This window comes from Pelodiscus sinensis, chromosome 4 (genome assembly GCF_049634645.1).
Source record: "Pelodiscus sinensis isolate JC-2024 chromosome 4, ASM4963464v1, whole genome shotgun sequence".
In the NCBI taxonomy this organism is placed as follows: Eukaryota; Metazoa; Chordata; order Testudines; family Trionychidae; genus Pelodiscus; species Pelodiscus sinensis.
In genome coordinates this window covers 116718110-116745710 of record NC_134714.1, presented here as the reverse complement: position 1 = coordinate 116745710, position 27601 = coordinate 116718110, and the positions used below count along the sequence as shown (strand labels likewise).

Below are 27601 nucleotides of genomic sequence, written 5' to 3'. Positions count from 1 at the left end.
CACTGCCGCCCCTGCTCTCCGGGGAGTGCCCTTTGCACTTGCGGATCATCAGAGGCTGCAGCCCCGGCGCCGCGCGCCCCCGGGATCCCCGCCCTCGCGCCGGTAAAACTTCCCCGGGGAGTCCTGCGGGGTGGCTCTGAGCGCCAGGGAGAACTTCCTACAGCGGCCAGGCGTTGCTTGCGGACGCTCCGGCGGGGGCTGGCTGGGAATGTGTTGGGTGGGGTGAGATTTTGGGGGCTGCGTGGGAGGGGTGCGGGGGGCTGAGCCAGCCTGGGCTGGAGTTGAGTTTGCAGGGGGTGGGTGGCGGGGAGTGTGGGACTGGGAAGGAGGCACTAGGCTGAGGCGCGGGGTCTTTGTGCCGAAGCTGGAGGAGGGGAATGAAGCGGGTGTCTCTCCTCTGTGCCTCCTCTCAGACCCGTCTTTCTTGGGGAACAGCAGCGGTGAGTTGGGGAGGGCTGCCTCATCCCTCCCTGCTGCCGTGGGGCTCTCCCCACCTGTGTTCTGGGGTGCCTGAGGGCTTGCAAAGTAGTTCCAACTCCCCAAAGCAGGCACTAGCTTCTGTGTGTGCATTTATTTTCCTGGTTAATCCCTTGGCACCTGCTCCCGGCTGCTGGCTCCTGGTACCAATACTCCTCCAGCCCAGGACGTGCTGCTCTTACCTGTCCAAAGTTTGGATGGGCACTAGGCTTTTGGATACTCCCCAAGAGCTCAAGTTCTCGCTCCTGCTTTTTTGTTAGTTTTGGATCAGTCTCTTAAAAGTTAAGCACTATTGCAGTGTAGTGCTTTAGAATTGTCACCTCTCTCTTTCCCCTTCTCTTATCACTTTCTGGACCAGGTTTTGTGGGGTTCCAGCAAGAGGGGAAAAAAACCCTTTCTCTCTCCCAGAATAATCTGCTGCAGTTATCAATGTTACAATAGAGATGTGGGATTTTTTTTCCCACCCTTAAGGTTTCTCTCTTAATTTACCTCCTAGCAGATGACAAGTAACTAATACAATACTTGGTTTTGGGCTATATTTAATGGGACCGATTGGGCCCAGTGGTGAAAATCATAACTGACCATGGACAACAAAGTTGCTTCCCTATCTGAAGTACAGGCCAGCTCCATGATTATGAATTGTAAGGGCAGTTGCTGCTGACTCCATTGTCCAAAACTGCTTAATGTTATCTATGTATGTGCAGCTACTCAGACTGTGATTTCTTTCAAGTGGGAAGCCGAGCTTTTCTCACCGTACACAAGAAAAGGCTTTTAAAAGCTTGTTTATGTCCAATCTGAGCTTATTTTATATATGGCCCCAAATTTTGCAAACACCCTGAAATTTGGGGCATGGCTGCATTCGAGATTAGGTTCAGGCTTATCTCCCTTTTATATACACACGCTATTATGTGATGTGATCTTATCAGAAAAAAAGAACCAGTTGTTGTGTGGCTTGGCAGCTTCATTCTTCTGTTTCCCAGCAGGCCAGATCTCCCAATGTTAAAGGTGAGCAGCTGTGTGTGTAGGTCTTGATTTCTTGTTTTTTTCACTGTTGCAGCTCCAAGGACAATGGAGTCGGTAGAGAAATGGCACAAGGATTTCATAGCCTTCAAGCTTCTGGACAAAAAATGCAATTCAAAGAGGAATGGGGTAACAGGTGAGTGTGCGGGGGCGGGGAGGGAGGGATGGGGGGAATAGGATGTGAGCCCAGACTAATCCAACAGGAGTTCCTGGAGGGAAAGATGTAGGAGCTGCAACAACGTCATTCTCAGCTGGTTTCAAAGGCTAATGTATATTTCAAAGCCGACTGTTTCTCCTTCCTGCCACCACCTACAAAGAAGGCTTGTGACCTAAGGGTTAGTGTGGGGCATGAAAAGCCAAACTCCTAGGTTCTATTTCCAGATTTGGTAATGACTTTGGGCAGTCATTTAATGTCTCTATGCTGCCACTTCTCCTTCTGCAAAATGGCAGAGGCTGACCTACTTCACAAGGATGTGGGAGGCTGCTGTTTTGGAGGCACTGTAATACTAGAGATAAGGGGATCGATCATGGATAGAGTGGAAGCCAGGAGAGGTGTGAAGTAGGGATGAAAGCTACTAGTTGAGTACTCAATAAACCTAGCCTTATCGGGTAGTCGAATCACTACTCAACTAGTTGCTTCCCCTCCCGCTTGCTGCCCCTGTAACTGAGGCAGCAAGGAGGGGAGCAGGAGACGGTTCTCCCCAGCATCATCTCCGCAGTGGGGTAGGGGAGGCAGAGGCACAGTGGGAGAAATGGCACAAGTGGGGACTGAAGCACGCTGGGTCCTGACTGCTGTGTCTCGGCCTTTTAAATGTAGTAAGGGCTGCGGGTGGCTCTTACTACATTTAAAAGGCAGAGGCACAGCAGACATTTCATCAGATACTTGATTAGCTGATTAAATCAAAATTGAACATCCCTAGTGTGACGATCGTCTGAAAATGGTGTTTGTGTTGTCCTATTCTGAGGTTAGCTGGAAACTGGTCACATCTTAAATGTGTTCTTTAGGAAGGGACTCTGTAATAGGCAGATTATTCTGGGGAAGCTGGTTTTAGGAGGCTGTGGAATAAAACCTGATTATTGTATCGTAAGATCTCTGGCATGGGAGGAGAAAGGATTTCAGCTCATTGAAGCATTGGCCCATGATCTCTGTTGCCTGCGCTGCATCTTCTAAGCCAGAGATGGGGAAATCTGGCCAGGGGGCTGGATGCGGCCCCCAGCTTGCCTGCACCAGGCCCCCAAGGCTCAGGGATCCCCCCACATTGGGGAGCCTGTGCTGGCGCTTCAGCCCCCCGCTCACAGGCTGGAGCACACAAAATCTACTAGTGCTCTGGTGTGCGAGGGGAGTGTGAGGAGTGTCTTCTTCCTTCTCAGTCAGGAGCTTCTCACTTTGCTTCTCATGTCTATGTGGCCCGTGACTGATTTTTGTGTGGGTCGGTGGTCCCCCACCCCAAAAAGGTCTCCATCCCTGTTCTAAGCCCTGCTCAGAGTGGAAGTGGGTTGCCAGGTCTTTAGTACTTGGAAGCATCTTCACTTTGGATTTGTGGTTTCTGCAGCACAGCGAGGAGCTTCTGGCTAGCATAATGTAACCCTTTACATGTGGCATATCTGGGGCTGAACTGTACGGCTGTGTCTAGACTGGCAAGTTTTTCCGCAAAAGCAGATGCTTTTGCGGAAAAACTTGCCAGCTGTCTACACTGGCCGCTTGACTTTCCGCAAGAACGCTGACGATCTCATGTAAGAAATCAGTGCTTCTTGCGGAAATACTATGCTGCTCCCGTTCAGGCAAAAGTCCTTTTGCGCAAAAGGGCCAGTGTAGACAGCTCAGATTTGTTTTGCGCAAAAGTGCGTCTAGATTGGCACGGACGCTTTTCCGCAAAAAGTGCTTTTGCGGAAAAGCGTCGGTGCCAATCTAGATGCTCTTTTCCGCAAATGCTTTTAACGGAAAACTTTTCCGTTAAAAGCATTTGCGGAAAATCATGCCAGTCTAGATGTACCCTACCTGTTTAGATGTTGCTTAGTCATAGGCTGCGGCAGGATGCTTGTGAGCAATTGCTGCCCGTCCTATGGGTCTGTACTTAATAATATGAAGCAGCCCTGATATAGCATATCACTCAAGCTATGCCTTTGCTAATATTCATGTCCCTTTCACTTTTCCAGGCTTGATTGTAAAGCACCTTCAGAAAACCTTTAAGATGCCCAGCTCCTTGCAGCTCTCCTCTTCTGTGGCTCTTCCCCAGCACTGCACAGGTGGGTGTAGGCAGGTGAAATGTTCCAAGCTGCTGCCTATTTTTAAACCTGGCTTTTACACATCTCCTGGGGAAATGGAGAGCAGCAAAACAAATATTGAGGCGCATCTGGTTAGCAGGGAAGTCACTGGCCTTGGAGCTTTGTGTGGAGTGTGGATGGGCTATTGCTCTCTTCTTGAACACATATATAGAGGGTTTCCAGCCCTGCTGTTACTAGTTAGTGCCTTAATGACTCAAAAAAGCTTTAGTGGTTCAGAGGTGGGAGGCATGAAGGGGATTTAAAATGTTAATCATGTAAACCTACTTGGATCTCAGTCTGTGCATCTTGCATGTTCCGCCCAGACGCTTGTGTCTCTAGATTGTAAGCTCTGTGGGGGCAGAGACTGACATGCACGCACTTATGTGGCAGTCTCAGTGTGGTCAGTGCTTCTTAAAATCCATGATCTTGGATTGGAGAAGCTAACTGTTAACTGGTTTGGAAATGGGGTGGGGAGGAAGGGGGGGGAGAGAGAGGCTTTTGCAGTTGCCTTCTGCTGAACTCTGTAGTTAAAAGAATATGTATAGTTATATCTCAGCTTCCTTAGCACTATAAGCTCTGAATCCTGGGCTGGGAGCTACAAACACATGGCTTCTAATTCTGGTTCTGACTAGAAAGCTGGTAGGTGGGAGGCTGATGTTCAGAGGGTAGGTGGATCTGTTACTCAGGTGTAACACACCCTACTCCCAAACCAGCTGTGCATTAGCATAATTAGAGAGAGATACATGCTGCGTGCATTGGGACTTCTCTCCCTGCTGTAGCATTCTTTCGGCTTTCTCTGTGCTCTACAGGTGGAGGTAGAGGGAGTGAAACTTATCTGTCAGCTGTATGTGTTGTTGCTTCCATATGGAACAGAACATTTGGAGGGGGGAGGAGTAAGAAGTGTGGCATAAAATTATGGCTCATTGAGCTTTTCTGTGGCTTGTGAGACAAATCATTCTGCCTCTTTGCCTCAGTTTCCTCTCCTCCTTTAAACCTTGACTTACAGGGATCTGAGGACTGATTAGCACTAGTGCTTTTATAGATATGTGGTACTGCACAGTAAAGCTATTAAGCACTAGTGCTTTTATAGATATGTGGTACTGCACAGTAAAGCTATTAGGCACTATCTTCTATGTAAAAAAGGGCTCTTGGGAACCATTGGGTCTTCACTGAAATTCTGTATTGAAACACTGTGGAAGCAAATGGACTCGTAGCTCAATATTTTATTGTTTCACCTCTCAAGAAGTGGGAAAACTGCAAGCATGTTGACAAATAGGCTGAAAAAGATTTCACTGTAGCCTCTGAGTCCCCTGGAATACCCAGTGAAAATACTCTTCCTATAATTGCTTCAAGCTCTTCTCTCAGTGAATCACAATATTCCTGCAGCAGCAGCTGAACATTAGAGGGAGTGTTGAAGTAAGGCTTATTAAGATGCATGGAACCCTGTGTCTTTACAAGGCAGATTGTTATAATGAAAACACTCTCTGTGCATGGCTGGTCTTTTCTATCCCCGCAGGCTCCTGTCCAAACTTGATGATGAATAAGAATGAAGCCCTGAATCGACAGCTGGACAATGTGTCCCCTGCACCCCAGCTGCCCACCAGGAAACATCGGACGCTCTGCTTTTCACTCTCCTCAGATGGGGATGGCCACTCTGATGGTCTGGTGTCCCAGAGATGGCGGAGGAGTCTGCAGGTTCAGGTGGGGAGTGATTTGGGTGTGTTTGTGGCATGGACTATGTCTGATACAAGGGGAAATGACTCGTTAGATGTCTGGGCCTAGAAATGTTGGAGGTTTTTAAAGCCTCTCATGTCTTCTGCTCCAGTACCAATTTGATATCTTGACTGCTTGGCCGGGCCTACTGCCATGTCTGGCCCCCTCTGCTAGAGCCCTGTTCTCTCAGGCCTTCACGAGCAGCTGGAGCAGAAGTCTTACTGGTCTCTTTGTCTTACAGATGGAGCAGGCTCACAGTGGAGGGACAGCCAGCAGCACAGGGTCTCTGGAGCGGGCGTCCCTTTTCTGTGCCTCCAGGTCTGATTCTCCCTCCCTGTCCAGTCCAGTGGGACCGCTCGCCAAAGCCAAATCCTCCAGCCGGTTCTCCCTGTTCTCTCCGCCATCTCGGCACAGCGGAGTGGAGTTGGATTCCAACCCTCTGCCCTGCTGTGGTTCCAAGAAGTCCCACCACTACAGCCTAAAGGGGGTTGCAAAGCCTGAGGAGCCCTGTGACACAAAGTCAGGGGGACCGGAATACTTCAACTTCTCAGAGCCCATCATCGGCAGGGTGATGGACTGCATCTATCTTGGGAACCTCAATGCGGCCTACTGTGGGAGGGTGCTGTGCAGGAACAACATCGACAGCATCATCGACATGAGCAGCCTGCCCAGCAGCTGCATCCTGAATGTCATTCCGTGCACATGCAGTCGAGAAGGGCTCCAGCACAGCTGGTCCCGCCTCAAGGTGGACATCCAGGGCCCCCTGAATGGGGGGTGTCCTGCCCTGAGGGAGCCTTGCTTCTGGGACATTAATGAGTGCATTGAGGCCTCTCTGGAGAAAAGGAAGCGGGTTCTAATCCACTGCCTGGATGGTTATTCCCTGGCCCCGACCTGTGTCATCCAGTACCTGATGGTGAAGCACAACATGAGGCTGATGGCAGCTTATGAATTTGTGAGGGCCAGGTACCCGCTGAACATTCGTGAGTGTCATCGGGATATGCTGGTGGGCCTGGAGAGGTCCCTGCACCCCGGTGACATGGACATGGAGTGTTTGAAGCTCTCCATGTCCCGGAAGGTAGCATGGACTTAAAAGGACACTGTGGCAAGAGACAGGTGCTGTTCTCTTTGGTACTAGGACAGAAGTGGAATCCGAGGCAGCCAAAAAAGAAAAGCCTTCATCTCCCCTACCGTGGTGACTGTAGTTGTTCTGTTGTAGTTCTAGTTGCTGGCACATGCTCTGGTAGCTGTGGCTAGTGCCACAAAGCAGGTGGCTGTCCTGGTCGGTGGCTATAGTGTAGCAGAAGTGAGTGTGAGATGGTGTCTCCATGCCACGTCACGCTTTGGATTAGGGTTACTGGGAGGGAACCTCAAGGCACACCTTGGTTAGATCCTCCGTAAAGGTGGGGTAGGTAAGACATAGGGCAGCATATGCTAGTTTCTTATGGAAGGCACCATGTCCAGAGCCAGTTTTCTCCACTAGGCTAGAGGTTGTGGGGAGAGTTGTGATTTGGGCAAAGAGGACGTGTTACACCTGAAAACAGGTGGCATTTCTGGGATCAGACCCCCATTTGGAACTGCAGACAAAGGGGCCTCGTTTCAGTGTGGAACGACATTGGACTAGTGTCCTCTGGTGCCACATAGGACTCATTATTCTGTGACCCATAGGCCGTGCCTGTAGTGTGCACAGTGCTTTCAGCATTGGAGATTTTTAAGAGCAGGTTAGTCAGACACTTGGGAGGAATAGGCTAGGTAATGCTTAGTCCTGCGGTGCGGGCAAGGGACTGGACTAGATGCCCTCTCAAGGTCCCTTCCAGTTCTACGGTTCTAAGGAGAAAAGCCAGGCCCCTGTGCCCCAAGTGTTTACAGTCTAATAATAGAAGAGTTGAGAGGATGCATGAGGTGAGAAAAAAGATGGGGGGGAAGGAAGGACGAGTGTTGCAGCATTGGCAGTGGATGATTGGTTAAGGTGTGCCAGTCAGCCTACTCTCCCACTATCTCCTAGCAACTTTACATGGGGATTCCTCCAAGCCCAGGACAACAGTGCAGTAGTCCAATCTCTGTGGATTCTTAGGCAGATGCTCTGTGGTGTGCCCAGATCTTATACTTGCCTAAACCTCAGACGGAAGGAGCCCAGGCTGAGCTGTTCTAGGAGCTACAGTCACATTCATCATTCTGAGATGGTCATACCAGTTCACCAGCATAATCTCTTCTTGAAGTTTCATTGTCTGCTGCTGATCAGGGTGGCCACTGACAGCACATGGCTTCTCCTCCAGCTCAGAGCAAAGCTCCTCTCAAGGGTCTGATGAGCGTTTCCTTTTGTTTTTGCTGCATGGATCTTCTCCTCCTTCAGACTCTAGCTAAGAATTGCTCTTTCTCCCGCCCTTTCTCACACTTGGACATCGTTGCTCTCTTGACTCTTTGATTTTCCTGATGCTTGCTGGGTTTCTTCCTGGCACTGGATTCCAGTTTGAGCCACTCTGATAATTTGTACAGACTACAAGGAGCTTGCTGGTGTTCCACCTTGCACTGTTGGACTGCCTGCGCTAAGGAAACATCCCATAGATCTGTTACTTCTGATCTCCCTCCTCCCCAAGATTATGAAGGTAGTGGCCTGGTGGCTTCATTACTATACTAACCCATTGGGTAGTCTGAACCCGTCACTGGAACTTATGGCCCCATGGTTGGGGGAAGTGGGAAGGGGATAGGACTGTTTGATCCACCTATGTTTTTGGAAATGCTACACTACTTTTATTAAAACAGCAAAGTGATGAGACCATCAACTTTTATGACCTCGGCTCTCCTTATCCTTTCAGGCCAAGATTTGAAGTTGTAAAGAAGTAACAAAGCTCTTAAATAAAAGTCCATACTAGGGATGTCAGCATGTCCTTGACTATATGATTAACCAATAAGCCTAGGTTCATCAGCTAATCTTGTTGACTACACACATTTCGTCCCACAGCTGCCTCTGTATCAGAGGCAGCAATGGCTGGGAGGGGGAGGCGGGGAACTGGCTTAAAAGCCAGTTTCTGCCAGCACTGGCTCTGCAGTGCCACCTGACCCGCAGCAGCAGTGTGGGGGGACGGGAAGCTGCCACGAAGCAGCCTCTGTCTGCAGCAGGCCTGAGTGCCCTGCGGAAAGAAACTACTCCGCATCCCCTGGAGAAGCCTCTCTCCGCGGAGAGCCTCGGTCCAATGCCAGCAGAGGCTGCTTTATGGCAGAAGCCCCTATTTTGTGGAGCAGCCTCTGTCCATGGGGAGCTGGGACCCTGCTGCCAGCCTGCACTGCTGCCTCTGTATCAGAGGCAGCAGCAAGGGGCGGCAGGCAGTCAGTCTGTGAGAGGAGCTGGTTTTTAAACTGGCTCACCTCACAAACCAGCTCCTGCCTGTTACTCCTCATTGTTGCTTCTGATATAGAGGCAGCAGCGTGGGGTGGCAGGGAACTCCCTAGGAGTGGGGCTGGAACGCACTGACTGCTGGCCCCGCCCCTGGGGACCATTGCATAGTCGTATGACTGGTAGTATTTTATGCAGTTACACAACTATTGAATTATACGATAGCTAATATCCCTAGTCCATACCTGCCTTACCTATCTGGACTCTGGTACTTCTCCTTCAGCTTGGCCGGCATATAAGGAACTCGTGAAGTCTGGGAAGGGTGTGGAGGACTCCCGTGGGTGTAGGAAATGTAGTGGGTGCTGTGGAAAGGAATTGGATAACTCACCAGTTCTGGGCATCACTCCTAGTTCTGAGCAACTATTTGTAGGATCCGTGGGCAATTTGTGGCTGAACTGTGCAGTTTTGTGTGAAGCAAGAATGTTGTTTATCTGAAGAGATTGCAGTAGAGTCCCTGGAGAAAATCGTGAAGACTTGTTTCGCTTTGGGAAGCATGGTTTGCATATCTGGCGATAGTAAGATCAGAAGCAATGCCGTTAACCTGTTTTGCTAAAGGGCTGCTGCAGGAAACTGCCTATTTAGAAATGCGACTGCTAGCTCTTTCTTTTCTGTTCCTGAAGAAGCATCTCTGAAAAATAGCCTCTTGCAGAGGAATTGAAGCAGCAGCAGACGTTCCTCCCAGGAAGTCGTGGGTACATCTACGCTACAGAGGCTATACTCTCATTGCTGCATTGATGTAGCTATGCCAGTATGGCCTCCTGGTGCAGCCACAGCCTACAGTGACAGAAGGCCTTTTTCTGTCAATGTAGGGATACCACCTCCCCAAATGAAGTTACCTATATTGGCAGAAAGTGTTCTGTTGACATAGCTGTATTGGGAGTCCAGGAGTCCTGTCAGGGATGTTATTTTCACACCCCTGACTAAGGTAGCTATGAAGATGTCACTTTCCAGTGTAGACCAAGCCTGTCTCTCTTTGCTGGAAACACTATGTTCTTCCATAGTAATCTCTTCTGTCACACAGACCTGGTCTACCGTCCCATTTTCCCTCGCTTTTCCCAGTCCCGTTGCTGCCAGTTTATCTCCTGGCTGGTAGCTGTGAGTGTAGGTGGGATACTCGTAGCTTAAGCGTTATAAACTCCACCTTCACTAGGCCTGTTCTGAGCACAGAGGTCGTCTGTGTAAACCCATATTCCTATCATCGCTACCACTGCTGGAGCTGGGATGATGAGGAAACTTGATGGGAAGATGTCCATGTAGACCGAGCCAAAGGGGATGAATAGTGTATGGTTCTGATCCTACGAGGAAGGGTGATCCACTCGATACAGCGCTGGCCTTAGACTGCAGAGACCTGGGTTGGGTTCCTTTCCCTGTATGTACCAGGCCAGATTACTGAGTTTCATTGTATGTTGGTTCCTTACCTGTAAGAGGGGAGGAGTAGAACTTCCCTACTCACAGGGGTGTTGAAGATCTGTACGCTGGTAAAAGGGGCCAGATAAGTACTTTAGATCCTGCTGCTGTGGAAGATAATGGCAAAACTCCCACAGATACCACTGGAAGTAGGATGGGGCTGTGTGGGAGGAATAAGCAGCCAGAGCAGATGATAGTATTAGCAGTAGTTACTGTCATTTCCTTAGTAACATCAAGGCAGAGAAATAAGTTGAGAAGGAGACTGGCTTGCTGAGGCTACCGTTTCCTGGAACAAGTCCAGCGTCTTCTCCGTTATCAAACTTCATGGAAAAATAGGGTCAATGGGTTGTCTACTCCTAGTACAGGTTGGTGCTTTTCAATATCCCACCGTCTGTGATGTGCGTTCTCCTGCAAAGCTGGCTACTGTCTAGCACAGGGACTACCTGAGCATTGCAAGCTGCTGCAGGTATTTGAGGAGGGCCTCCATTATTGTTAAGCCCCAGAAAGGTGTGTCATCCCTAATGTCTATTTTGGTTTAACAGCCAAATTGTACAATCTGCTGTCTTGTCTCTTGGGATTGAGGGCCAGTCTCAAGGAAAGAAAATTTGTGGGGTGGGTGCTGGGAAGAGAGAACCAAGGTGAATCTCTGCTGTGCTGCTGGTCTACCAGCAGATGGCAAAAAGGAGACATCTTTTCAGCTGTGATACTGCACTGTAAAAGCCAAGTTTGTCTTCATGTACCCTGTGTCCATGTGACTGTTCACTGGGCTTCACTGGAGGGGAATGTCATTTGCATGAAGTTTTGGTGTGACTCTTTTTTTTTTTTTTAAGTAAACTTGATTTGCAGTCCCATTCAGCAACTAGATTGTGTTTCTGTGTAGCAGAAAGCCTTTGCTGTCAAAGCTTATCTTTACTTGTCTGCACAGAGTCTAGTTCACATGGGGCCCGGATCCTTGATCTTCCTCCGTACTACCCTAATAGAAATAATAGTGCAAAGGAAAAGGTTCCCCTCCCCTCCAAATAAATAACTCCTTGGCTAAAAGTTAAGAAAATAGGGATGCAGTTTTAAACCCATGCTTGCTCCTGGAATGAGAGAGGCAGCACCAGTAATACATAATGTGTATCACCTTTTTGCTTCCCCTCAGCAAGAGGTTTCTTCTGAGCTAAAAATCTTTCTGTGTACTTCCAAGAGCCCTGAAGTGGCTTTGCAGCCATAGAATCCGATTCTCAGCTGGTATTATTTAGTATAGGTCCATTGACTTCTGTGGCACTGCATCGGTTTATACCTGCTGAGGGTCTAGTCCCTAATGCTACAGGATGGGTATACATAATAAATCTATAGACCAGGGCTACTCAACACGCGGCCTGTGGACCCCATGCGGCCCGCAGCCCATTTCTTTGCGGCACGCGGTGCAGTTTGGGTTTATGTGGGGCTCAACATGCAGCCTACGGGTGGGAGACAAAACAAAAAACTAGTCAATATAATGGTCTTTTGTTAATATGCATTTTAGTAGTTAAATTCCTGGACTGTCATTGCTCATTAAAAGTGCTGTCATATGGGTGGAAATTGGGTAAGTGTTGCATTTTATTAATATCAGCAGAACTGACTTAAATGTGGCCTGTGTGTTGTGCAGTCTTATCTTAATCTTTGTATTCATGCCCCTCAGTGTGAAAGAAGCTATTTGCATGTATGTGCAACCACACTTAAGTTGCAGCCCTGGTATGTGTTGTGAATATTGAGTTGAGTAGCCCTGCTATAGACCTTTCTAGCTCCCTATCTCCTTTTCACCTCCGTCCTACAAAAGGGTTGCTTGGGGAGTGGATTTCCATTGCAAATTTCACTTCTTGTGAGGGGGGAAACTTATTTGCTGCTAAGGTGAGACATTAGCCCTTCACATTGCAGGCTTTTTGTTCCTCTGCAGTACTGCAAGCAACAGCATCTGTGGTTGCTCTGATGCTGGAAGGTGGCAGAACAGGAAGTCTGCGGCAGTGAGCCTGCCACTTGCTGCTAAAGACTTAACTTGTTTTAAAGGTGATGCCTGAGGGGATTTTGTATTGACATGCCAGTGGAGTTGGAGGGAGGGGAGGGCAGAGCAGGCCTGGGAATGTAGGACCTTGATTTCTAATTCTTACTTTGCACCCTTGGGCAAGTCACTTCCACTCTGTGTGTCTTTTTCTCACCCGTAACATGAAGTCTCTGATACTAGTCCTCCGTTACTTTGCAATAGATGAATAGTGCTAAGTAGCCGAATGAAATCCTGGCCCGTTATCATTGGGAAGAATATTACTATTGACTTCACTGGGGCTAGGATTCTAATGCTCTTTTCCCACAGTGCATTTCAGTTCTGCCATGTTCTGACCCTCCCCTGGGCTGCTAGAGGAGGAACCTGTGTCCATTTTGATGCACACAGCAGACTACCTGAGAAAAGACAGTCACAGCCCTGTCCATGTTGTTCTGCCAAAAGCATGGTACTTTCTTCTGAGGTGGAAATTTGGAAACACCATAACCTATCCTGACACCCTTCATGATGAAGTATCTCTGAGTGTGTGGGGTGGCGGGGAGGGTTGCTAGAGTTGATCTTTAAGGCTGTGTCTAGACTGCATCCCTTTTCTGTAAAAAGGGATGCAAATTAGACACATCGCAATTGCAAATGAAGCGGGGATTTAAATCCCCCCCCACTTCATTTGCATGAAAATGGCTGCCACTTTTTTCCGGCTTGGAGCTTTGCCGGAAAAAAGTGCCAGTCTAGACGCAGATCTTTCGGAAAATAAAGCCTTTTCCGAAAGATCCCTTATCCCTTATTTTAAGAGGAATAAGGGATCTTTCGGAAAAGGCTTTATTTTCCGAAAGATCTGCGTCTAGACTGGCACTTTTTTCCGGCAAAGCTCCGAGCTGGAAAAAAGCGGCAGCCATTTTTATGCAACTGAAATGGGGGGGATTTAAATCCCCGCTTCATTTGCAATTGCGATGTGTCTAATTTGCATCCCTCTTACGGAAAAGGGATGCAGTCTAGACACAGCCTAAGAGTATCTCCTTGAGCCTTCTTTGGGGTCCTTTTGTACTAGATCGGAGTGGGGAAATTAAGGCCCGGGGGCCAGATGTGGCTTCAGGTTTGCCTGGATCTGGCCCTGGATGCTCAGGGTGCCCCCCCAACATTGGGGACCCCTCACTGGCACTCCAGTCACTCCCTGCCCATGCACTACCGCTGGGCTGGAACACACACAATGTCCTAGCCTGCCCCCTCCCCCAGCTCTGGTGTGCAAGGGGAATGTGGAGAGTGTCTTTCTCCTTCTCAGTTGGAGGCCACATCCGTGAGGGTTTTTTGTTTTGTTTTTGTTTGTTGCTTCTCACTTGTGTGCAGCCCCTGACTGATTTTTCTGTGGTTCAGCAGCCCCTGACCCAAAAAGGTTCCCTGCCCCTGGCGATGCTGTGTATACACTTACAACATTGTGAATGTGCATGAATTCCGCTAGTCACAAGGGTGCTACTGTGATGATAAAACGACTGAAACACCTTTATTTTCTTTGGTGCATATTGGTCTTATTCACTTCCTAAAACTATAAGGGACGGATGGTATTCACCTCCTCTGTGGTTTGCTTTTTAAAAATGCTTCCAATGGTATTGAAGCACCATGCGCAGAAGGGACAGAGGGCTTGTCAATTTTGATCACGTGAAAGTGAAGTTGGACTGAAGCTACGATCATGTTGTCTGCTCGGGGACCACTGTTTCACATGCTACGACTACAGGGGACAGGGATGGGGAAATGGTGGTAGGGAGTGAATGCAAAATGCAGACTTCATTGGCTGGATCTACACGACAAACTTTTGCTGACTCCTCAAGGACACAACAGCTGCAGACAAAACACACGGAGGTGCCATGGTCTGTATGGTCCCAATGGAAAGTGAATGTTCAGTTCCACAGCTCCCTTCCCTTGCTCCCCTAAAGTTTTAAACGAGACATGTTCTATTGCTCTTTGACACATCTGGCTTTTGCGCAGCATCACTCGCAGGACCATGGAGAGCGTGGCCTGCTAGGTTGAGGGAAAAGAGTTGCTCAGCATATCAGTATAGGTAGGAGTACTGAGGGGTGGTAATGAATGTTAGCACCATTTTCCACAGGTGGTGGTGTTTTTGGCTGATAGCTCACTCCAGAGGTAACAAAGGTACAGAGAATACGGCAGCTGCCAAAGTTTCTAAGCCGGCTAGGTCTGTCGCTGCTAACCTGTTTACTACAATGGTGCCTGCCAAAGATGCAAAGGACACTCCTGTGTATGTAAACAAACTGCTTGGCATGGTCCCCCATGCCTACCTCTGCAGGGAATGTAAAGCAGATAACGACCTCTCTCTTTTGCACCATTACTTCTTCTAGTGAAGTTTTGGGCTCTCGATAGGTTCCACAGTGGTGTGCAGCATTGGGATGGGGTCTCCACCAAATATGGCAAGCAGCTCTTTGTAAAAGTGTCAGGGCTACAACTTGGCACTGGACTGTTGGCTTTCCTGACCTGGTATGTCTGTGCAGTTCCTTCTCTTTCCCGCGGCACTGCTGCTAGTCCCTGGTTCACCCATTCTCCTGCATCCCTTGTTCAATCTGCTCGTAGATGTCCACATTTCTGCGGTTAATTTGGAGTTGTGCTACCCTAACCTCTTTGCCCCATGCACCCAGAAGACCCAATCTCTTTTAGTCCAGGCCAAAGTGCATCTGTAACATGTCACTGTCATAGTCAATGAGGCAGTTGCACACAACAACAGAGAACTGCTAAGTGTGTTGTGGAGCTTTAAAAGGTGGTCGGGAGGGCTTCCAGTCTCTGACACCTGAGCAGTGGAATTTGCAAGAGAGGTCCATGTTAGGCATTGTGGGGCAGCTGCTGGAGGACTGTTCTAGTCAACACAGCTTTTATGCTCACATTGCATTGACCTCAGTACAACAACCATGGCTCAACACTACTTGGGGAGATGGTGTTACTGTGTTGCAATCACAGGGCTCTTACTTCAGTGGGAGACAAGTTGAAGTGTAGACACATACCTAACTAGGTCGACACAAGATGGTTTGCATTGACCTATCTTTGTAATGTAGACCAGACCTTACATCCCTGATTTGCACTTAGGCCTGGTCTACACTTAAACATTAAATCAACCTGGCTATGTTGCTCAGGGCTTTAAAAAATATTGCTCCCTGACTGCTGTGCTTAGGTTGACCTAACTGCTGTTGTAGACATAACTAGATCAATGGAAGAATTCCACTGGATAAAACCCTCTTCTCTTGTGATAGGAAGCATCTACACTGTGGTGCCGTCACAGCTGTAGTGTAGACATGGCCTCTGTTAAGACAACAGCTGGTTCTTGGTCTTTGCAGGCATGTGTCCTGCCACAAATCATCCTGATGGGCCTGCCAGAGCCTTCTCTTATCCGACTGGTCTTAGTGGGCCATGACATTGAATGTTCTCCTAGTCACCTTCCCCCACTTCTTGCTTGGGAAGTTTTGTCTGAGCTCCAGCTTGGGCCACCTGGGACACTTAGGTGAAATATAGAAACTGCACAGCCTTGTACCTGGCACGGAGGGACGGGGGAAGGAAGGAAGTTATGACAGCCTGAGTGAGCATCCAAAGAAGGAATGTTCTTGTCTTTAAGGCAGTGTTTCTTAAACTTTTTAAGACTGAGGAACACCAAACATAATTTTTTTATGAGGAACACCAAGTTACTGAGGAGAAAAAAAAAAGGGGGTCGGGGGACAGTTGAGCACAAAAAAAAAAAGGTCACCTGCCCCTTTAAGGGTGGCCATTTTGAATTCTGTTTTTCTCTGTGGCACACCTCTGATTGCCTCGCAGCACACTGATGTACCACGGAACACAGTTTAAATAACACTGCTTTAAGGCATGCAAAGTGTGCCCAGATTGGTGCCTTTATCAATGCTATTAATGAAGAGTTCTTCCTCCATGATCACTCTGTGCCAGAGTCCCTCTCCATCCCCACCCTATAGTGACTCCCTGAGTTACTGCGGCTTCTCTCTCCTCCAAGACACTCTGAGTGCTGGCTAGGCTGACTGCTCCAGCCGAGGGAGGTGCTCTGTATTTCTGGACCCTCACACATCATTGGTCTGAGGAGATTTCCATGCCCTTAAAGAGCAGGTGGCTTTTCTGCTGAGCCATCGGAGAAACCCATTTATACCTCCTCCCTCATCCAGCTGCCTGTGGCTTGCCAGTTGATCCTGTCCTTCCACCAGTGCTGTCTGTTTTTCTGCTTGGGACTTAGGTGAGCCCTTTGCATGTCTCTTACTGACCCAACTTGCTGTTACAGGAGTGAGGGGGAACAGAACTTGCTTTTTAAGTTTGAGATAAGTGCTGGTGCATCTGGACTTTTGCTGGCACAGCTGAGTGGGAAAACTTTAAACCTCCAGTTAACCCATCTCCAATAGTATGATCAGTCTTAGCTTTCTCAAGTATGTCAGTTTTATTTATTGATGACATCTAAAATTGTCCCTCTTGTTGACTACAGGTATGCCCTGGTAGAATCTATAACTGAGTCTATTAACACCCCCTTCCCAGTCAATTGCTTTTGTTAACTGTAACTTAGTTAAGTAGAAGCAAAGACCAACAATGATTAAATCTGATCTTGGATCTAGTTCCCAAAGCTGTGGGGCCAAATCACCAGCTGATATAAATCAGCATACCTCCATCAGCTACTCTGAATTGCCGCAGTCGATGATCTAGTGCTAGGGTTTTCTTCCACGCTGAATAGATCTGCAGAGTATGGAACCCTCTTGCTTGGTTTCCCAGTAGAGAGTTAGGCTTTGCTGTTGATTTTTGCATGTCCATGTGTTAAACCAGCAAGCTGAGGCTGCAGGGAGCAGATGCTAATGTATTTAGTCACATAGAAGAGAAAGTGAGGCTCTTGTCTGGTTTCCTTTTCACTTGCTACTTAAGATGTCGTTAAAGAAGAATTTAATTTAAAAATAACCTGCCTGGTGCACTCACATTCCTCAGATGCCAAGTCTCTTGTGTGTATATCATTGCCGCCAGTGGCTTGCCACTGTGCTGCTTTGACCTCAAGAGGGCTGGCACTGGGAAGGGCTGTAGCCTAAGAAGACAGCTGGAGATCCTTGCGAGCTGCCCGGATCATTTTTAGAAGCACTTTCTCCCCAGTTATGTGATGGGCCCTGCACATTTTCCAGGATAAAGTTTCCTTGGGGAGATCAGCATTGCTTTCTGCGCCTCCCCTTGACCTTTATCTCCTCCTTTGTCTGAATTAACTGCTTACATCCTTTCCCAGCTCCCCCCGCCCCACCAAAAAACGTCCAAAGAGTCACATTCTGGGTTGAGCGGGCACAGTGCACTCCTTATGTGGATAAATAAAATAGGGGAAATCCATTTTCTACAGTTTTTTTGTTGTATTTTATTTTTTCTATTAATACAAGAGATACACACATGCATGCATGCACACACACAGTGTGTAAACACTATCGCACATGTGTGTACACATACTAGGGATGTAGAATCCCATTTAATTAGTTAACTGATTAAACGTTAAGTTTAACTGGTTAACTGATTAAATGAGGATGGGTTGGCGGCTGTTCCAGCCCAGCTGCTTCCAGCCCTGCATGAGGCTGCTGACTCCCAGCCTGAGAGGGCTGAGAACTGGCAGCCCCGTATGGGGACCTGGCAGGCTTGGAGCAGCCCTCAGCTCACAGTGGACCGCGGATAGGGGGCTGCTCCCTGAGTACCGGGTAGTTGGTTAACCGGTTACCTGTATGTGTTAGGGATATTAACAACTTCACTTCTCCGTGCAATTCAGGAAATTACATAGGAAATCTTTCTGAAGTCTTACTTTGTCATAACTATGGTAACTTGGAGATCTACTGTATTAAGTATTATGTAGGTTGCTGTTGCAGTTTGGTACCCCACTGTGCTCAGTGCTGTATGAACAATGAAAACATGGGGCCTTGACTTCCCTATCTAACCATGGCTCCTATCTGGTCCCCATCAGTGTAGTATCGGAGTGCCTCACATCTTTCATAGATTGCTCCCCACAGTGCCCCGGAGAGGTAAGAGAAGTGTTGTTATCCCCTTTAAAAACTGGGGACTTGAGGCCCAGAGAGACTGTGACTTGCCAAGGCTACACAGCCTGTGATGAGGAAGGGACTGTAGTTCAATTCCCTGTCCTGGAATGTGTACAGAATAAGTATATGATGAATCAACTACTAGCCCAGAATAGGGTGTTCCCATAGCACACTTGAAGAAAAAGGGGGGACCTGGGTGATCACAGAAGGCAGAAGTGGGGCAGGGGACTGCTGTGGTCCTTTCACATATAAGGAATTTTTGCCCAGGCTATCGTGTTCCCTAAGCATTTTGTCTAATCTGAAAGGATCCTGGTGCTGCAGTTGGGTGAGAACATGTTTGGCACCTCTCCATAAACTGCAGCCTACTTCTCTGTGAAACTGAATTTTGTGGAAGTTGGGGGAAAAAAGCACAAACCACTTCCTCTTTTCTGATGAAACTGTCCTTAGCTTATTAATCCAAGAAATTCACTCTGAGCACAAATGATTGTGACACTTCTTTTTAATTGCAGGTTCTAAATCCACTAAACCAAGATGTCAGAGTAAGTTCCTGGGTTTGATAGCATGTGTTTGCTTTTTAGTCTTTAAAATAAGTGCCAACTTTTGTTTTCTAAAAATCCTTCTCTTGTTTTTGGTTTTGATGCTAACTAATCTCCTTGTTTTTTCTCTCCCCTCCCCACTTTTTCTGTTTCTTTCTCCCTGAACAGTGAAGACGTAAGTCTCTCTCTTTTTCTCTCTCTCTGGGATTTTTTTCTTAGTAATGTTGCATGGGGACAGTGTCACATTTGGTTTTGTGTTAGCTTGTTGAAAAGTCCAGCACCTGGAAGGAAACGGGGATCTTCCCACAAGCAAAACTCACCCACTAACTTGCAAAGGACAAGTACCAGCAACTTGAAAGCCAGGGGATAGTATTTTGGAGAGGGGCACGTTTATTGGCTGTAGCTTACAGGTTGGATTCCCCCTCCCTCTACTCTTCCGAAGCATCACTACTTCCCAAGCTGACCACAAGATGATGCTGTAGAAGTTTTTCATGTCCCTGTTGCTTCCAGCTGAATGGAAGATGTTCATGGTCTATTAGTCACATAGTTTCTAAAGAGGCAATGTATAGAGACAGGAATGGCCGTGGCAATGTTGCTGCCTTTGCATCCACAAATCAGGGCCTAATCCCTTTTGGAAGACAAGTAGCGCTGTGACGCCTTAGACTGACAAGTAGATCATGAGCGTTCGAGTGGGTTTTACCCATGAAAGCTCACGATCTAATCTATGGGTTTAGTCTCTAAGGGTACATCTAGACTACAGGCTTTTGTCGACAGAGGCCTCGTCGACAGATACTGTTGACAAAGCTTCTGTCGACAAAGAGCGTCTAGACTACATCCAGTTCTGTCGACAAAGCAAGCCGCTTTGTCGACATGAGAGTGTAGAAGCAAAGGACAGTGTAGATGCAATAACGCCTTCTGTCAGCAGAACTCTGTCGACAAAAAGCGTTATTCCTCGTAGAATGAGGTTTACCGCCGTTGACAAAACTGCTGAGTTTTGTTGACGTTATGTTGACAGAACTCAGCAGTAGTGTAGACACAGGTACAGTTTTGTTGACAAAACCCTATAGTCTAGACACACCCTAGGGTGCCACGGGACTGCTGGTTGTTTTTACAGTTACAGACGAACACAGCTCCCCCTCTGACCCTTTTTGAAGGTGATTCTCTGTAACCTGACTCTGGGTTAGCATGACGCTGCCCACTTAGAAACTCCAATCTGAACAGGTTCAGGCCCCTTACAGCACCTTGCGTCATGCTGTGCTCAACTCTCTGGCCGGCATGGGAATGGCTATGAAGGATTTTGATGACTGTGTAAGCGTGGACGGAGAGGGACACGTGTGGAATCCGTTCAGAAGAAGTCCTCTCTCCTTGTATAATATATTGGTTCCTTCTACTGGATCTGGCTTGCTTCTGAGTCACTCTGGGTGAAATTCTACCCTTGTTTTTTAAGGCATATGTGATGCATAGACTTTGAGCAGGGGCGGGGCGGGGCATTGTCCAGAGAGCTGTTAGACTTGGTACCTGGATAAATGGCTTCAAAAAGGTATAGGAGTGGAAGCAATTCATTGCAAGGCTTGATGCTGGTTCTGTGACCATGAGAATTGTCCAGAATACTCTTAGCAAGCTGCTCTGTGCACTGCCTCATGGTGAGACCTCATCCTGACTCCTAAGTGACACAGGATGGGGTCTATAATTACTGGGATGGGGAAAACTCCCAGAGATCCAAGCACTGGTTATTGGTGGTTTCATTCCTTTTTGCACCAATACCGCAGCACAGGGGACACTCTGGTTCTGGGGATGCTCCTTTTTGGATGATGGCTAAACCCTAGGTTCTGCTCACCCAGGAGATCAAATCCTGAGGTCCTTACCCAGTTTTTAGTCAGTTATTACTTAAGCTAATACAGCCGCTCTCCGAGTTGCGAACGGCCGAGTTATGACCCTTCGCACTTATGACCAAAGCTCCCATGGAGCAGTCGTAAAGGTGATCTCTGAGTTACGAACGCGACCCGCGCTTGCGAACAGCTCGGTCGCTATGTAACTCAATGGGGTCCGAGTTACGAATGGATCCAGTTACGGCCAAGTGTTCAGTCCGTAACTTGTTTCTAACTCAGGGAGAGGCTGTACCCATTAAAATCAAGTTTGAAGGAAATCCCACAGCAATTCCATTCAAAGTAAAAGTTTTAGCTCCAACATCCTAGTCAAATTCGGTCTAATGTCATAAAAGCCCACTTCTAATTCTCCCTCTGTACTTTCAGTTGTGTGTAGAGTGTCCTCCACATGTTCTAAGCTGCTGTGTGGTCTTGTGGCGTGCAACTAATCTGCTGTTGCATTCTACCTCAGAGGTGGCTGCCTTTCTGTCACCGGGAAGTGATCTTTACATATTCCAGAGCGAGCTCTGCCTGCTTTCCAGATGAAAGGTGCAATTGAAATGTCAATAACAAACTACTGACTACAGATTTGTATCCCCTTCCTTTCCCCCTTCACCTCCATAAAGCAGAGATTGTGTCTTCCCCTCCCCCACAAATGCATATCAGATGTCATTGTGTGTGTATTTCCCCCACCCCAGCCACACACGGGTGCACGAGGTCTCCATGATGAAATGCTCAGGAAACAGCTGCAGTGCAGTGTGGGACAGAGGCTGTGGCTTCTGTAAATAGAATTGTTGCTTATAGCCCATGTCGCCTAGGAACAAACAAAGTTTGGTGCTTGGTATCCATTTGAAACAGCTCAGTGAGGCCTTTTTTCTTGTGGATTTAAAAAAAACCATGCAATGTGAAAGCTGCTCTGGATATGCTGGCTCCTGGACTGCAACAGGCCCCTGCTATGGGCAGCACTGATTGCCCAAGTGCTTCTTGCAGGAGGAAGTCTCTCTTTCCTCTGCAATATCATAGTGTTGGCCAATGTGCAAAACTTGGTCCTAGGCTCTTGTTCTGTAGAGTAATTCCTTTGTTGTCCCTGCCCAAATGATAGATAAGGTATGGCCATAAACAAGGGGGTGGGGCGGCCACTCAATACACCCAAGGCAGTGGAGTGTAATTGTTGTTGGCCTTATTGCATGCCTGCCTCCTCCCCGGCAGCTCCCACGCAGCCTCCTTCTGCTTTGCTTTTCCTCATGGACCAGTGAATCTGGTTCCCCTGCTCCCACAGCCTTTTCTCACTGGCTACGTCACACCTCTCCTTGCTGCAAGGGGAGAGAGTGGGGGGGAGCCGTGGCTTCTGTCCTGCTGCCTACAGCTTTTCTGGTCTGCCTGTCCCCGTGGAGTGATGGAGATAGGTACATCTCCGCACGTACAGCCCCACTGCTGTGCTCACACCCCGGCTATGAGGCATCTGCTCTTCCCACAGCCCTGTCTCCTCAGAGCCCGAGAACCATAAATAGAAAGATAATTAACTGCGAGGCCAGGGATGAGTTGGAAAGTGGGATTCATTCTAACATGTTGCCTCCTCAGTGTTTCTTTCCCCTGCATTCCATTCACTGGCCCTTAGTGCTGTTGGCTCTGTGCCTGCGCTCATAATTCTGAGCACGCGTCTCACAGGCGTTGGGGTTCTTAAAGCCCCAGCTCCTGGAGGCCTGGGATTACAACCTCAGCTTTCAGTTTGTAAAACACCCACATTTCTAGCTCTCCTGGTTGCCAAGCAAAGCTAGAACGTGGGGCCCCTGCAGCAGTCCGAAATCAGAGGGGGAATGGAAAGGGCCTCTAATCTATCAAAAGAAAATATGATTTCTAAGCCAATCAGGATTTGACTCCTGTTTTTCCATTGCTTAGAGTTGGCAATACTGGGACCAGCCGGGAAGATCTGTGCTGACCTAGCAGATGTGGATTGCAGCAAACTATCAATGTCTTCTAGTTGGGAGACCAGCTGCCAAGGATTTGGGTGGGGGCTTGATGCCAGCTCTCTTTGTGCTGTGGATGTTACTCTTCTCTTGAGTCCATCTTGCGTCCCAGTCTGGGCGGGAATAGAGATTCTAAAACTGTCCTTAGTGTTAGATGGGAAGAGGTGGAGAGGAAGCATGTGGTGACCTGCCTTGTCTGTCTTTCTTCCCACCTGCAGAAAAGGAAGAGGGCAGCCACTGCCCGCCGGCAGCATCTGAAGGTAAGTGCTATTCCTGATACTGTATGAAGTATGGGGTTTGTCCACCATCATCCTATTCTCCATTCTCGAGCCTGCCATCTGTCTCCTGAGGGCAAAGGCCAGCACTGCAAACACCAACAGCTCCCAAAATTGGCACACCCTCCCACCCAATTCCAGACAGTGCCTCCTGCGGGAATTGGACCAATTGAGTGTGTCTCACCATTGGGGAATCCTCCTCCAGGCCAGCTGAGGGTTGAGGTGACCCTAAGCTTCTCCAGTCACCGCTCCAACAACATTCCCTATGGCTGGAGTCACTGGCTGGAAGAAGCTGGTGCTGAGGAGAGCTGCACACTCCCCACAGCCAGCACTGGTATGCCGACTTCACCATGGAGCATCAGGCTGGACTGGAGAGTCCATGACCTCTCCTCAGTGAGACTCCTGCTGGGAACACTGGGGTTGGAGTAGCTGCCAGCTCCCTCCCTCCTCATTGCTGCTCCCTCACACAAGTAACTGGGCGTATCTTTTTCCCCTCCAGAGTGTTATGCTTCAGATTGCTGCTACTCTCCAAGAGAAAGAAGCAGCTGCTAACGAAGCAGAAAAGGCTAATTACCTTGCCGAGCACTGTCCTCCTTTGTCAATCCCACACTCCATGCAGGAATTGCAGGTAACAACGCTGTCTCTTCCATCTTCCTCACACACAAGCAAGAAGGTTTAGGGTTCTGCTTTGCCCCATGTATTAGGGATATAAGTAACTAGTCAAGTAGTCGACTGCCCAATAAGCTTAGGCTCTTTGGGTTGTCAAGTGACTACTTGCTCCCTGCCCCTTGCTGCCTCTGTATCAGAGGGAGCAGGGAGGGGGGGAATAGGGGCTGGCTCCCCCAGCACTGTCTGGGGGAACAGGGGAGGCAGAGGTGCAGCATGGGACCCGGCACAAGCCAGGATGGCTTCAGTCCCAGCTCACGTCAGGTCCCTGACTGCTGCATCTCTCCTTTTTTAAATGTTGTACGAGCCATTTGGATTGCACCGGGTCCCCCGCTGCAGCTCTGCCTTTTAAATGTAGCAAGACCTAGGTGGCTCTTACTACATTTGAAAGGCAAAGGCACAGCAGTACCAGGCTGTCTGCTGCCCAGCTTCTACTATATTTAAACTGCAGAGCCGCAGCATCCCTCCCTTATTGACTAACTCGATTAGCTCATTAAATGCTACTTAAACATCCCTACCATGTATATGGCTCTTCTATCTCAATCCATCATGCTGCCTATTTCCCTATATTGGCTCTTCTTAACCTTTTCAATACCATGATACCCCTGCAACCGAGCAGGGACATACGTCCTTCTTTGGCGTTTAGGCAAGGCAAAGTGGTTGTGTCCCTCTGACGTCTCCTCATACCCTCTCTGTTAGAGCACCCATGTTCTACATCCTCTGCTCCACTTCTGGCATAGTAGCTAGTAAGAGGTGAAGTCCTGGCTCCACAATACAGGTGAGGTGCTGACCAGTTCCCCCCCTCACAAAGTAGAGATGAAAACTTGTGGGTCCAGAAATGGATGTTGGCTTTTTAAAAACTTCTACAGTAGGCTGGTCAGCTCTGCATGTACCACTCAAAATTCTGCAGAGGGAACCTTACTCAGCTGCTTCGATGGCTGTGTCTACACTGGGCCACTTATTCCAGAAAAGCAGCCGCTTTTCCGGAATAACTTGCCAGCTGTCTACACTGTTCGCTTGCTTTTCCGGAAAAGCAATGACGATCTAATGTAAAATCATCATTGTTTTTCCGGAAAAACTATGCTGTTCCCATTTGGGCAAAAGTCCTTTTCCGGAAAAACTGTTCCGGAAAAGGGCCAGTGTAGACAGCCCGGTAGTCTTTTCCGCAAAAAATCCCCGATCGCGAAAATGACGATCGGGGCTTTTTTGCAGAAAAGCGCATCTACATTGGCACGGACGCTTTTTCGGAAAAAGTGCTTTTCTGGAAAAGCATCCTGCCAATGTAGACGCGCTTTTTCCGGAAATACTTATAATGGAAAACTGTTCCGTTTTAAGCATTTCCGGAAAAGGGTGCCAATGTAGACACAGCCCACATGTCCCATAAATTTGATTATGAACTCAGAGTGGAGGTATCAAGTTGACTTTGTTTGGGACCTTCTAACCCACAGCCATACTTGGTTGCATTTAAATACAATAGATCGCTCCGCCCCCTTGCCCAATGCAATCTTTCTTTAAGGTGGAGGAGAAAGAAATCCTTCAGATTCCCCCAAAGACTTCATGCTAAGACAACTTATCCTTCCGGCATGAGGAGCTCAGGGGAATTCTCTTGGCTTGCTTGTGAGCATTCAGAGATATCTCAAAGAGCCCTCTCCAATGACAGAGATTTGGAGTTGCGCCTACGCTGGACTCTTCCAGAACTGGAGGAAGCCATGGAAAGGGTAGGTGATGTGAGTCACTTGCATTCCAATGATCAGTGTCCTTTTCTCTTTCTCTGCAGGAGCTCTGCAAAAAGCTTCATGCCAAGATAGAGGTGGTGGATGAGGAAAGATATGACACTGAGGCTAAATTACAGAAAACTACCAAGGAGGTAATCTTCTCTGGCACCTAATCTCTGCCGACTTGGAGATGAGTGAAGTCTAGCCCCTTGCTTTGTCTTTCTCTATAGCATTCTATGCTCCCACTACACTGTCTCTATACTTGCCTGATCTCCTGATTTCCCTGTTTTCCATGTTCCCCTGGCCTTCTGGGCTTGCCTAAGCTTTGCCAAATTGATCATTTGCCTTCGTAAGTGGTGTACTGTATGCTATATCGCTTGTGTGTGTGCCTGCCCACTTGTCCTCTGCTGTAGGCCCATCTCACCACTTCATTTTCCTCTCTCTCCTTCTCTGTCTTTTTGTAGCTTGAAGACATGAGCCAGAAACTGTTTGACCTGCGGGGCAAGTTCAAGAGGCCACCCCTGCGTAGGGTCCGCATGTCAGCTGATGCTATGCTGCGTGCCCTGCTGGGCTCTAAACACAAGGTCTGCATGGACCTTCGCGCTAACCTGAAGCAGGTCAAGAAGGAGGACACTGAGAAGGTATCACACAACGTCTCCTGTTGTACCAGGATCCAGGCATTAGCTGGGAATCTGGTTTCACCACTTCTGGGTCAATGCAGTGAGGACTAACCTGGGAACCTCCAGAGCAAAGAGTTTGAGCTACCACAGCTTAAGCTAAAAAGCCCTAGTTCCCTGCCTGCAGTTGTACTAGACGCTCATCTTTGTGGGTTGGGCACACAGGGGGGCCTGTGACACACAGGGGGGCCTGTGACCAGCTGGTCTATGGATCTCTGGACTAAAGAACCAGGCTGCTCATAAAAGGGTACAGTCTCCGTACTTCTGCCACCTTCATGTTGTTTGCAAATGGCACTGGGCTTCACTAGCCTTTTCTAACACCCTGAGAATGGTTCCATGTCAGCCACGTGGCTATTTTCTCCTAGCCCTGAGTCCTCCCAGATGTCATGAAGATGCACACAGGGCTGTGATGCACAGGGCGAGACTGTTTGGGATTCTCTCACTGCCATACATTTTTACTACCAAGTGGTAAAAGTCTGGATTGTAATGGCTCCCCCCTGTGGACGGATTAGTTCGGTATCCAACTATTTTACTTTGCCCCCTGATGGTCAGTATCTAAGAGAGGATACTCCATTCCAGTTCCAGATTAGGTAATATTAGCAAAACTGTCACAGTGAGCGAACCTGCAAAATCCAGACTTAGATCATCCCCTCTCCCCTGGCCTTTTGTCGATGATATATCTCTTGAGTCCTGGTCAACCTTCAGTTTGGGGTAATATCCTGCTAACTTAAATCCCCCCTATTAAGAAGTTTAAACTTTAATAAACTTTCCATCTCAGAGGTGGCTGCATTTCCACAGTGGGTCTAATGATCTCTGTATAGATGGTCTGGAAAGCATTGGGGGATGAAAAGAATTAGCAGTGCATTTCATGCCAGCACAAAGCCTACGCGTCATTTAAATCCTAATGAAGTCCTTCAAAAGATGGCTTGTGGCGTATAAGCTTTGAGTCAGTCCTCTGCACAGGGGTGAATTTCACCCCCTTTAGGCCCATTAGATGGGATTGCTAACTGGAATCCAAGGTGGTATCCGAGCTATACCAGGTGGTTGTTAACTAAAGAATATGAAGATAAGTGTGAATACCACTCAGCACCCATGTTTTTTCCTCTTAATGCCAACAGGAGAAGGATCTGCGTGATGTGGGTGACTGGAGGAAGAACATCGAGGAGAAGTCTGGCATGGAGGGCAGGAAGAAGATGTTTGAGACTAGTGGTGAATCCTAAAGCCCACGCAGCTGCCCATTGTAACCCTAGTATCTAGTCAATTTCCAAATTTCTCCTACTCCATCTGTCCTGCCACCTATTTTTTAAGCCAGTTCTCTAGCAGCATTGTTTAGGGCTAAACTTCCTGAGTCCGCGGCCTCATTTCACAAAGAAATCCAAGACACAAGACCTACCTTCAGCCTCACCTCCTACAGTTGCTACAGAAGTGACGGTCCTTAAATCACGCAATATCTTAAGTACATTTTGAAACAATGCGAGTGGCATGAACTTAAATCAAATGCAGTTACACACTGTAATGTTGTAGGATCTGGTGTTTCGACATGATCTTAACTGTGTAAATAAAGCTTTGAAAGTA

General features: G+C 48.2%; 2 protein-coding genes across 2 annotated transcripts; both read left to right on the top strand.

The window, feature by feature from the left end:
• The first annotated feature begins 324 nt into the window (after window positions 1-324).
• Window positions 325-8414, top strand: LOC102447711 (uncharacterized). Its single transcript, XM_006134925.4, has 5 exons — window positions 325-440; window positions 1535-1633; window positions 3655-3744; window positions 5279-5463; window positions 5717-8414. The coding sequence occupies exons 2-5, from the start codon at window positions 1546-1548 to the stop codon at window positions 6563-6565; spliced, it is 1212 nt and encodes a 403-aa protein (XP_006134987.2). The 5' UTR covers window positions 325-440; window positions 1535-1545; the 3' UTR covers window positions 6566-8414.
• TNNI2 (troponin I2, fast skeletal type) lies at window positions 7366-27601 on the top strand. The gene is made up of 8 exons (XM_075928790.1): window positions 7366-7374; window positions 18835-18864; window positions 20083-20169; window positions 22789-22953; window positions 23468-23596; window positions 25412-25501; window positions 25814-25990; window positions 27145-27601. Exons 1-8 carry the CDS (start codon window positions 7366-7368, stop codon window positions 27244-27246), a joined length of 789 nt encoding a protein of 262 aa, XP_075784905.1. The 3' UTR covers window positions 27247-27601.

Excerpts from the sequence above, each read along its gene's own strand:
- LOC102447711 (XM_006134925.4), top strand. The coding sequence starts at position 1,546 with ATGGAGTCGGTAGAGAAATGGCACAAGGATTTCATAGCCTTCAAGCTT. Across the intron at positions 1,634-3,654 it reads AAAGAGGAATGGGGTAACAG|GCTTGATTGTAAAGCACCTT; the intron begins GTGAGTGTGCGG and ends TCACTTTTCCAG. Across the intron at positions 3,745-5,278 it reads TCTTCCCCAGCACTGCACAG|GCTCCTGTCCAAACTTGATG; the intron begins GTGGGTGTAGGC and ends CTATCCCCGCAG.
- TNNI2 (XM_075928790.1), top strand. Across the intron at positions 22,954-23,467 it reads CCCGCCGGCAGCATCTGAAG|AGTGTTATGCTTCAGATTGC; the intron begins GTAAGTGCTATT and ends TTTCCCCTCCAG. Across the intron at positions 25,991-27,144 it reads AGAAGGAGGACACTGAGAAG|GAGAAGGATCTGCGTGATGT; the intron begins GTATCACACAAC and ends TAATGCCAACAG.